This window comes from Paralichthys olivaceus, chromosome 16 (assembly GCF_024713975.1).
Source record: "Paralichthys olivaceus isolate ysfri-2021 chromosome 16, ASM2471397v2, whole genome shotgun sequence".
NCBI classification, from domain to species: Eukaryota; Metazoa; Chordata; class Actinopteri; order Pleuronectiformes; family Paralichthyidae; genus Paralichthys; species Paralichthys olivaceus.
Genome location: NC_091108.1, coordinates 18080191 through 18092506, shown reverse-complemented (window position 1 = coordinate 18092506; position 12316 = coordinate 18080191). Strand labels below are relative to the sequence as shown.

Genomic DNA, 12316 nt, shown 5'->3' with positions numbered 1-12316 from the left:
GAGTCTGTCCTGAGGTGCTACTGGAGAAAAGGTCACAGGGATCATTCAATTCAAAGTCTCCCTGGGAGCATGATGTGCTCCGAGCGGTTCATGGCAACAGGCCTGATTATGAGATGGCTTGTAGGCAAAGCTGAGGCAAGGTCATGAAGCCTGCACAATAAACAGGGTTCAGCCTCTGGGGAGAGTGAACATGCACAGTATATTTCAAGGCAATTTGCCTGTTTTTCATTTTTTTAACAAATGCAATTGCTTCTTGTATCAATAGACCGAGGGTTAGCAGGGGTCATCAAAAACATGATTTTTTTTCCCCCTGTGGGGACAATTAATATTTATAGCACTATCATAGCCCCAGAAAAGGCATATTTTGGCCTAATTGTTGGCACATGAGTAAAGGTCAGAGGGTGGTGAATTTAATTGGAAATCATCCTCTGAAGAAATAAATATTAATAAGACATTTCAAACCTATCTGTGCGCTGGCAGGATGAACCAACCATTTTTACCAATTGGATTGTGCTGTGTTGTACTGCTTCTTAACAGAGCATGACTCAGGTGCTGTACCACTGACAGGTGAGGTGGATAGTAGCACCGAGCTGTGGAGCTGCTTCTGCTCCAGAAACAAAAACAACAACAAAACTAACCAGATTTGGAGAAAAGTTGCACAGTGCATCCAGACTAGTGTTTATTTGGAAGTGTGTGTGTGTGTGCGCGCTCAAAATCAAGAGGTGCCCCAAGAGGTTCCTGAGGCAAAACAATATCTCTCTCACGTACAAACAGAAATGTACAATTCACACACACACACAGTGTACTTCTATCTTTGGGAGGACACTCTTTGTCATAAGACAGTCCCTAGAATACGACCCTGACCTCAATCATCACAACTAAATGCCTAAACCTTTCTCTAACTTTAACCTAAACCTAACACAAATCTAAACTTAACCTAAACCTTGACTTAATTATATATGTTATGTGGTTTTTTTTCTCCATAAGGAAGACAAGTCCACATGATGTGACTATTTAAACACATTTAGGTTCCCACAAGATGATTAATAACTGGCAAACACACACACACATACATACACACACACAAAATACCATACTGTATTAAAAGTCAGCCTGCAGTGAGCAGACAGAATAGGCAGAGTGTGCATTTCTGTGTGTTTGTGAGAGAGAGGGGATGCAGAAAGAAAGAACAAGAGAAGTGAAAAGAGGAGAGAACACAGGAAGTGGACAAACAAGAGGATAAGACAGGGCCAGAGAAAAAAAAGGTGTCTGCTTTCAGTTAGGAGGGATGAAGAGAGACGGTGTTTGGACGGACAGCAGTCAGCAGAAAAAAAAGCACCATCCTGTCACTCGCGGTAACGCTAGATGGGATCAATCAAGGGAAGATGGAGGGCAAGGAAATGTGGAGGGACCTGGAAGGGACGAAGAGAGCAATGCAATACAAACAGCCTCTGGCACACTATCACGGAAGTGACGTATGATTAGATAGTTTCTTTCGTCATTTGCACACTTCCTTGATTAATTTCTGTAACTCTTTTGTAAAATCTTTGCTTCCTCTAATAGTTTGGATTTGATACTACCTCTCTATAAAAGCAGAAGGAGTATTTAGCTTTGGGCTGTGGGCTCAAGGGAACAATATGTTAAAGGAAGCACCTAAAAACCTGAATAAGCAGACAGCCTCCACTACACAGCCTTCCACTTTATCACACACTGTATAAAAGAATGCAGGAAAAACAACAGTGATGCAGTGATTTTAGCTCTCAATAAGAAATACATTAATATATTCATGAGTTGCTGCTGCAATCATGCTTCTATGAATGGCTTTTTGATTTAGCAGCACCGCAAAGCTTCGCTTCTGCGATGGCACGTGCATTTTTTAAGTATGGATGTATCCTTTCAGGAGTGTTGTTGTTGTTGCACTAGAAAAGTAGAGAGATTCCATAGACCTCAGGGTTTTCTGAGAAAAAAAAAAAACATCCCTCAAAACAAAAAGACAAGTAAGCTGGGCTGAATTCTCCATTTGCATGTCAGCTGTCAAATCTTTTCATGATCGGCAGCGTTCAAGCGACATACTCTTCCTCAACATGTCTGAAAAGGGAAACGGGGGACTTTAGTGGGGAGGTAGCGGCGAAGACATATGGCATCTTACAGCTGTTTCCGAGCCCTGGATTCTTTCTCTGACAAGCACATCATTCCCCCTCTCTATGATCTTCTCATACCGAACAGAGACAAGAGGACAGATAGGGAGCCAGATAGAGAATAAAAGAATAATACACTCAACATTTACCCAGCGGTCTTGTTAGACAAATAGCCAGTCTAATGTCAGATAAGGCAGCTCAGGCTGACAGCTGATGAGACATGGCATTGTCGGGGGAAACATTTTTGCAAAACAGAATGAAGAGGAAACATCATCCAAAAGCACACTGCAGTCAGGAAGTATTAGCACAATGATGCATATTTGTTGTTTTGGGTCTGTATGTCAGCACCGTGGATTTCAATGAAATCAGCAAGGTGATTATTTTCAACCTCAGTTAAAATCAGGATTTCAAACCTGGTTGGATGGCAACACCTGCATGATTATTGGGGGAGAAGTTCAAATTGATTTTAGTGTTAAAGAGTTCAATTGAAAATGACATGTGCAGCAACCACTGGGGGCAGCAAATATGCCCCGAAGTAACTACTCTGTTAGAAATGCAATTCAAGAGCAACTCATGCACAAGGCAACCAGATAAAGGAGGATTGTGAGAAGGAGGTGCATCACACATTGTTTTAACACATGCAGTGCCAGTACTAAACCTGCCTGTTTGGAATGGCTTGCTAGTTTCTCCTGTGTTAATGTTCCGTAAAAAAACTTACGAATTGTTTCTTGACATTAGTGAGTCCACCTCAAACAGTTCTGCAATAAACTGCTACTCTTTTATTGTTTGTTGCCAGATGTCGTGTGCGTCGTGTGAAGTCTCTGATACAGAGTGAATTTAGAAGACTTTGTGTTCATCTTACCTGGTTTATCTGCAATGATTTTATAGTCAATGTTTTTAATAAGATGAAACTGAATTTGCTTTATTACTATTTACGTGTGTGGTTTTTATATGAGTTTGAATGATTTATTATCTTATCTTTTATTTGTGATGTCCATTAAGATATCTACAAAATCTTCAGATCCAAATCAGATCAGAATATAAGCTTTGTATTTCAGTATAAAGCCTTACAGCAACAAAATAAATGAGGTTTTCTGAATGTTCTTGCCATAACGGAGATCAGAACCCCTGGATGTCTCTCTCAGTCCGATATGGTGGTATAAAAATAATCAAATTGTCAAAATTATCTTGAGGCAATTTTCACCTGCTGTTTGACCCAGTTGCCGACAGCTGCAGTAGTTTATCAGGGGACGTAGAAGAAGATAAGTTCACCTCGGTTCATAGACTGAACATAGAGCATGTCCAAAATCACACCAATCTCGGCACTGCACTTTTTGCAATACACATGCCAAGTGTGAAGCCGACAAATGACGACCAACAAAATGTGTTATTGTGACAGGCCTATATTTTTAATAATGCACCAAGTTAGAGGTGTCCTTGATTAGTTTACAGCTTTAGTTCTCTGAGAATTTCTTTCATATCCAGGCAAAATTGGTATTCCGATGTAAATATCCTTAACTGAACTGGTGGGAAATCAGTGAGTGTAATATTGCGGTGCCAAAAGGTGCAGTGAAAATTTTTGGGTGCACCTAAATCATGAGCTGGAGCAACTAAATGAAAAAGGAGTGCCGGTGCAACCAATGTAAAAAGTTAGTCTGGAGCAGTGGCTAATTTACTGCAGTAATGTTTCATCTTTATTGTAGAGATATCAAATATAGAAGTATTACATTCAGAGTGAATGCTCGTCATTAAGATTTATGAGGGTCTACATTTGCACTGGACCTTTCAGTGTAATGTTCTTGCAGTAACAGGGCAAAAGGCCCAAAAAACAAATGAAAAACAGAGGATGACTGCATTGAAATTCACGCAGAGCATGACAAAGGATCATGCATGATGTCTGCTGATGTCTACGGGTTGCAAACAGGCCAGACAGTAACAGAACTGACACATATCTAATATAATGAGTTTGTGTCCAATTACTTTCCGTCCCCTGAATGCACCCTGGAGCTGATGTAAACAACAACAAATTAATGCTGGATTTCAGCACTTTAACCCCTGCTGTCAACACTTCATTTAAAATCCAATGTGCTGAAAAACAGAGTCAACGCACACACACACACACACAGACACACACACACTGCACTGTATGGCTGCAGTCTATGTTTGGCATGCGTTAATTGTATCTCTCCAATCAGTGCATGTAGGTGTGTTGTAATGAGCCTGGGTGTAGTTAAGATGTCAGTAAACTGTGTCACCTGCTGTCAAGATGGCTGAAATCCAGTAAGTTGAACTCCCTGTTGTCCTGAGAGTGGTAGATGGTGTCAACATCCTGTAGTTCAGATGCAGGGCAAGGAAAAAGAGAAGATGAGAGAAAGAAAAAAAATCAACGAAGAGTAACAGAAAGTATGAGAAAGATTAAGGGACACCAACATAAAAAACATCCAAGTTTTCCACAAAAGATAAAAGAAGCTGACTCATCTAATGAAAACACAAGGAACAGAAGGGGCTTTAAATAGCTTTGTACTTTGTCCTCACCCATTGCACTTCTTCTTTGCAGCCAATCCCATTGTAGTCGCAAAGGGCTTCGTAGGTCTCAGAAAAACCTCCTGGAAGATGGAGAAATCAGATGATAACAGATCAGAAATAAGGGATAGAAAAGAGCAGGGCAGACGGCATATAACGAAGGAATGAAGTGGGAGAAGCGTTGCAGGCCGTAGATGAAAGAGGAAGTCAGGGAGAGCAAGACAAAGATGGTCAGCAGTGAGAGCGAGACAGAGATTAGCTGTAAATATTGAGGTGAGATGAAAGTATTGCACCATGAAAGAGCTCTGCCTGTAGATTAATAGGATTACTAGCAGAAAGGCAGTGCATCAGGCAACACTGGTCTTCTGACCCACTTAACGATGAGTCTCCAAAATGATTTGGCCTGAGTCAGTGAGGCGACAAATGGACGGCCTCTGAAGTGTGGGTATAGCTGCTTTCAGACACGCACTGAACTTTAGACATTTTCTTGAAAAATTCTGGAGGGGTTGTACGTGAGACCGCAAATGTCTGAGTCAGAGATCAAGGGTCCAAATATCTCAGGATGAAACAGAGGTGCCATACACACATCAGACGCCAATGCAGTTGTCAACTTAGAAAGACAACGAGATTTGAGAGTCGAATGGTCCAAGCCAGTGTTGATATGCTGCAAACTGTGCACCTCATGTCCTGCCTCCTGCATTCTCTACCCAGAAGTACAATGTGTGTTGCCTGAAGTACCTGACAACAGAAATTGTTCAGAACCAATCTTCTGGACATTTCCTGGAGTTATATGTCTTATGTATGTGGTCCACATGGAAAGGTAGCAGACTCACCGCAGGTTTTCTGGGGCTCCAGCGACGATTCAGACGTCGGTGAGAACTTGTGGATTCCGTCAGTCAGGTCTCCCTCGGCTCGACATATAGGGGGACTGAAAGACAAGAGGTGAAAACAAGAAGAGGTCAAACATCAGTGTGATAAAACGGCCTTTTTAGTTTGGCTCATGTCCCATCCACTATCATGGAGGAGGCAGAGTTTATGACCTATACTGCAGCAACCAACAGAGGTCAGTCAAGATAATTTGGCATATTTCATGGTCATCAACTAGTTGTTTAGACATTGTCACTTGAAAACACGAATATCAACCTCATGGTGGTGCTTAGGCTTTTTCAATCACTAAATCAAAATGTCCACCCTGCACACTTGTGGACTGAGTCCTCTGGGATTGTGTCTGTCAGGGTGCTGGACCACGAAGGGATGAACTGCGCCATGAGGTGGAACTTATAAGCCTTGTGTGTTACCATGGAGATGATTTGAAATTCATGACTGTAACTCATTAACAAGTGTCTTTTTCTGAACATCATTGATATTGGCAGATCAGCCACATTGGACATCACATATGGTCTGAATGTATAAAATCTTGCCTTTAACCTTAACTCAAAATTCTCAATCCGTAATAAAAATCAGCCTTTGCCCATGTAGTTTTGCAGATCAAAACAACTCTAATTATTTAGTTAGAACCCTTATGACACCGATAGACAAATACAATATTGATTAATCATATCTGCACCCAGCCTCTAGAAATCTCCAGAAAATTAGCTTGGACTTGAGGAATTGTGGGTTTGGACAGTTGTCAGCACTCACAGACATTGTGTGTGTTCTAGACTCTGGACATCTGAATTCACCCAAAGCTGTGAAGAGCCTCCTGACGTTAATCACAGCAGAGTTTCAGAGGCAAGGATGCAGTGTGAAGTGAGGGAAACGGGTTCATGTTGGAGTTGTCTGAAAACAACTAGGAATCATTGTAGCTTGGCCTGCAGATATGGCCCACTTATCCACGCTTTCAGCTGTTGTAGTGGAGGGTGTGACACACAGCTCGTGGAGGCAAATAACAGACTAGAAGTGGCAGAATGTAGTCATTCGTAATACCAAGAATAATAATGTCTAAAACTAAAGAAGCCAAACAAAAAAGCCAAAATGTGAAGCACGCCACCTCGAGACAGTGGTGGAGTTTAGCAATGACAACCTGAGGGTAGTGTAAGTTGAGATATTTGTGTCATAAACTTTGAAATGAGAACATTTCATCTGAGGAGAGGACTAGGATCAGATTTAATTATGGGGATATTTATTTTGTAGATTACCTTATTTTTCTAAACTGATAATTTGGTATTTACATACGATATTCCCTATACGTTGTATTCTGCTCATTAATTTAGATGTGGAACTATATAATGTGGTACAGCTTACATAGTGTAGGTGACATTTAAAGTTGGTGTGCTGATGTAATGCATTGTGTTACTTTGGTTGGTGAAGTTCAGGTGTCCCGCATTGTAGATTCGCGAAGCAAAAGCATTCTGATCGCCCCCTGGTGGCCGGCTGTAGTATAAATCCTGTTTTCTCCATGTAAGTGGATTGGACATGGGCCAAGTGTTTAAGTCCAAAAACTCTTTAGGAGTCTCAGAGGTAAACAGTATTGCAGCCATAATGACCCCTTCTTCAGACGTAATAAAACAACAGAAAAAACATAACATGCCTCCACACTGCTCCTGTGGTGCAACACTGTTTCAACCCTGAGATTTCAAAAGTGTTTTTTGGACTCAAACACTTCGCCCACCCCTCCATCGACATAGTGGTGAGTGAATATATTTTTTTCTAACTATCCCTTTCAAACTTTCATAATACACATCAAAAACATTTTACCCATATAGGTTGTCTGCCATTTTAGGAAGTTCTTATCACACTATGAAAATGGGGTGAGGCGTTATGATTGAAAGATAATACTGAATCAGGATCGCTCAAGCATGTGTGTCATTGTGACCTTGCTATGTTGATCTCCACAACACAATCAAACTCTGCAAACTCTGGCTCTTATGCCAAAGATGGGAATGTTCATATCCAGAATCTTATGGTTTCGTTTTAGATAGTGGGAGACAGTGGAGACGTATCGTCCATCACACAGTCTATGATTACACAGACAAAACTGTAACGTGAGTTTACAGTTAAGACTGGGAGAAAAGCCTGCCTTACAATATCTGAGGTCTGATAAAAAGCTGAATGGCACAATGATTGGAAAGGAAGAGCAGCTGTCTAGTTTTTGTCTGAGTGGGAGGCCACGATGTCAGACTTTAAAAACCACTGCACCAGAGGAAAATAATGGTATCAAAGTCATTAAGAAGTCTCCTTTGGGCTCCATGTATATCTGTACACATTTTTAAGGCAGTCCATCAAGCAGATACAACAGATTCTTCACTCTGGAACAAAGCAGTCACCTAACCAATGCACACACTGCCATCCCTAGAGCCATGCTGCTAGCAAGGCTAAGAATTTAATAGTTTTCTTTATTGTATTTTGAAGATAGGCACTATCCTTGATACTTGAGAAGAAGTGGTGTAATTAGAAAGACTCTGGTCCCAATTACAGGTTAGGAGGAAATTTTGATGATAAATATTATGCTTTTCCTTCCCTAAATACTCACTGCTGTAGTGCCCTTGAGCAAGAAAACTCTGAACACTCTGCTGCTTAAGTGGAGCACTTCAGTAACCAAGACACAATGCACTGATACAACACTGTTCCCAGGTGTGAGTGAGGAAATGAATAAAACCCTCCACTGCCTGCCAGCACTTACCCTGCGAGGTATTGTTATAAATAAAAATTCAGTCTCAGACAACTGTGTTATAAAAAGCTGCAAAAAAGTATTTCACTTACAAAGATTCAGAGTTAAAGTTAACAAATATTTTTACAAATAAAATAAAATGCTTCTGCACAGTGTTGTCAAAATCATAACTTTATCTTGCATAGGCACAGTGCTAATTAGCAATCATGTCACTGCCCTATACATTAAGGGCTTGAGCAGACTGTATCCACTGAGGAGTGCAGGATTACGGTTAGACCCTATATGACTCTGTGGTGGAATAAGCCATCCACTTTTGACTGGTCTGCTGAGCATCTCGACTGCTGAAAGAAAGAACCTGGACAGCCGATTCAGAAGGTCAGCTCAGTCCTGAGATACCCCCTGACCCAGTGACGGTGGTGGGAGTGAGGGAATGAGAGCTTTAGCTATGGAGAACCAGTCCCAACCCCTGCAGGACACAATCACAGCACTGGGCAGCTTCTTCAGTGAGAAACTGAATCACTGTCTCTGAAGGAGGTGTATCTCAGGTCTCATTAGACCACAAAACCCCTTTATATCTCACACAGATATTTAACTAACTTTAACCCAAACCCTTACCCAAGACAATACCCTAACCCTTAACTTCTTACCCTCAACCTATGCCCTAGCCTAAACTCCTAACCCCAGACCCTTAGCCCTATCCTCACCCAAGACCCTTAAACATAGCCCTTAACCATTTAGAGCCTACCCTTACACTTAACCCTAACTCTATACAAACAAAATGATCATTTTCCAATTGTGCAATTTCAATATTATATATGCGCAATACTTTTACCCAGTATATACTTTGTTTACCTTGTAAATATCTCAATTATTTTAGGTTTAAGTTATAGAGTAGCTTTTCTGAGTGTGTATTTCATATCCCTTAATAAACAGTCAAGAATCCCTGGAATGCAGTTTAAAGCCACTGTCGTTTGCTGCAACAATTACAGACGAAGACACACACTGAAACAAAAGCATCCAGTAAGCAGAGAAGAATAAATTCTGACATCACAAAGTAAATACTGTGTTTGTACATAATGTTGTGCTGTACCTGCTTTGGCTTTTTGATGGGATTACACCGTTATACTGTCGCATTCAACACTCACCGTCCTTAATCCCATTTGTCAACGAATCACACACACAACACCTAACCACATCCGTGACCTTAATCCCCACCTCATCTCCACAATCATCGTCCTCCTCTGAAGTGTGAGTGCACGTTATCGTGATGCCATCTGCATTATGTACCTCAATACAGCGGCACCAATCTGTTACAAGGCTGTACAAATCAAACACCACAACACTACTTCCCTCCTTCTCTTCTCCCCTTTCTTCTCTTTAAATGTTCTCCATGGAAGCAATCACAGGCAGTGGCTCTAATGGAAAAGAGCCATTCTGAAAGATGATAGAGTGCAGAGATAGCCTTGTGCAGGTCAATAGCCGGAGCAGAGTCAATCCCATTGCTCTTAGAAATTGTAGATGAGGGAATACACTCTATGACTTGCTTGCTTGCTCGCTCACCCATACATCTGCAGGGCCGTTGCACAAAAAAAATCCGGGACTGGAACTTAACTGTATCCAGGCTTCAACTGTGTACAAATGTCTTTGTGACTGCAGGCCTGTGTCTACAGCTCTGTCAGTGTGTTACTGCTACTCACTCGCTGCGCTACACAAACGTCTTTAGAAAACAAAAAAGAGCAGAACACAATGCCTCCAGGTAACGGTCTACTCAGTGTCAGCCGGCTGATTTAATCCCAGTGATTGCTGGGTGTTAAAGTCGCCTGTGACATAGAAATGGGTTGGATGAAAACTACAGCAATACAAGAACACAAGAAACGCTGCCTGAAGGTGAAGCTGCCTACTTGTCAAGGCACTGTGGAGAGTTGTTTAAGACATTCTGCACACTAGCAAACATGGGTTTTTAGAGATGTAAACTAAATTATATGACTGTACTATGATGAAATACAATAATGCTGGTTTTATTATCACATTTATTACAAAATGTATAAAAACTACATGTAAGGGTTGAACTTGACTTATAAGGTCACCCAGTGTTTCAAATCATCTTGGACCTAGCACCCTCTATATAAAGGTGGGGGCTCATTTTCAATCTATGCTGAAACTAAACACCTAAACCACCACATCATCTACCCTTCAAATATATCCCATACTCTCCTGCTTTCTTTGTCCTCAGACATGGCTGCTCCAATCCCGGCTATCTCACTCACACACACACAAACACCGTTTCATCTGCTGGCTGATGACTTCAGCCAAAATTTAGGAGTGAAGAAACCAGAAAAAACGTGTTTGCTCAAGGCGAGGATGCTCGATGATGCTTACGCGTAAATAGAGTTGTTGAAGACTCGAGAGAGGGCGAAGTTGATGTGGCTGACCATGTGATCCAGCTGATCCTGGGTCTGCAGCCTCAGTGAGTAGGTGGTCTTGTCTGTATCGATGACAACCTGCAGCGTGGGGGGACATTCATTGTACTGTAATAACACGTTACTCTGTGGACAAGGGCAAATAAGCAAAAACACAAGTGTTCTCACCTGGTGTTCTGGGTAGGTGTTCATCGCTCGGATTTCCAAGAAGTTGAAGGTGACCTCAACCTGAAAACAGAAAGCAGAAAAACTCCACTGTGGGCCACAACAACACACTGCCTGTTTCACAACATCTTTATAATGATGATTACACCTCATTACAATTTGGGTCTTGTTTTCTGTTTATATTGATCAAGACTAAAAGTGTACTCAACAAGGTAATTGCTTAGATCTGCAGCAACGTTTTTATAAGAAGTCAGATGGGGCAAGAAACAAAAGCTTTCAGACAACCATGGAGCTTTTCAGTGAACCATGAGGTTAGCATCATTTATGAGAAAAAGGTCTGATTGTAAAGTTATTACCTCAACTCTTAATTGTATATTTCCATCACATGGTACAGACCAACTCTACAGCTTTTATTTATTATGTTGTACTGTATCTTTAATTTGTTTTATATTTCAATGTATTGTTATTTTCTTGGGCTGTATATATTTATATTCTTGGCTGAAGCAACCCCCTGTGGATTAATACAATATTTTTGATTCTGACAAAACTCTGATATATTTTTCAAAACTTTGTGCAATAGGTTACTCACAAAGGTAAAGAACAAAAATATTGATGGAAATGGTAAAAATGAGGATGTGCAACAACTTAATGCTGTCCCTGGAGATTGACAGACCTCTTTTTTATGGCTGACGTGGACCAACATACCGGCACAGAAAATCATTTCCACACAGACAGTCAGTCTGCCAGACATTCCAAGATAAATGTGCCACTCTAAAACAAAGATAACTGAGCAGTTATGAACTTGTTTCCGAAATCACTGATCGCTGATGTTTCTTTTCCTGCTGGACTTTCTTGTTGTGACTCAGGAATTACTCTGGTGTGTACAATTTCATCATGACTTTCAAAAATTTCTATCAACATGCATGTGAATATGCAGAATCAGAAACTGTAGATGGGGGGCAAATTTCTGGGGACAGAAGCCTTCTGGTTTCTGCTTTGACCAATTATGTTTGAGCAGCCTTTGGTTATCTGCAGGTAAACAGTCCGTGGGGAGATGTGGAACACATTGACCGACTGTATCGGCTAAGTGCTTTTTAATTGATCTGCATTTATGTGCAGATAGCTGTTAATGGAGATTAGTCAAAATGTTGTCCAAACCCAATACACCTACAAAAAGTATGATTGAAACTAGACAGACTGTAAACAGTGTAAGTAAACAGAAGATGCAGTCTTAGCCCTGATATCCACCGATGGGTATAGATAATGGTAAAAGGATCTAAGTTAAAAGCAGAATTTCCGTTGCAGAAATAAGTTTCAAGAGAAAATGTGCATTTATTTCCAGAGAGTTACATGAGGAGAGTGATGCCACAGTTGCAGCATGCAGCCAGTTAGCTCAACTTTCCAGAGACATTAACCACAGGCTAACCTGTCTTTGTCCCAAAATAAGCCGACTAGCAACT

General features: G+C 41.0%; 1 protein-coding gene across 5 annotated transcripts in view; it reads right to left on the bottom strand.

Annotated features, from left to right (window-relative positions):
- carmil3 (capping protein regulator and myosin 1 linker 3) overlaps nt 1–12316 on the bottom strand; it is an 88425-nt gene that overhangs the window by 59469 nt on the left and 16640 nt on the right. For all 5 annotated transcript variants that reach the window (XM_020113186.2, XM_069511606.1, XM_020113194.2 and 2 more), the window contains exons 4-8: nt 10860–10919; nt 10651–10772; nt 5495–5589; nt 4674–4744; nt 4394–4467 (exon numbers count right to left, since the gene is read on the bottom strand). In XM_020113186.2, the coding sequence (XP_019968745.2) occupies nt 4394–4467; nt 4674–4744; nt 5495–5589; nt 10651–10772; nt 10860–10919 (422 nt within the window). The remainder of the gene's footprint in view (nt 1–4393; nt 4468–4673; nt 4745–5494; nt 5590–10650; nt 10773–10859; nt 10920–12316) is intronic.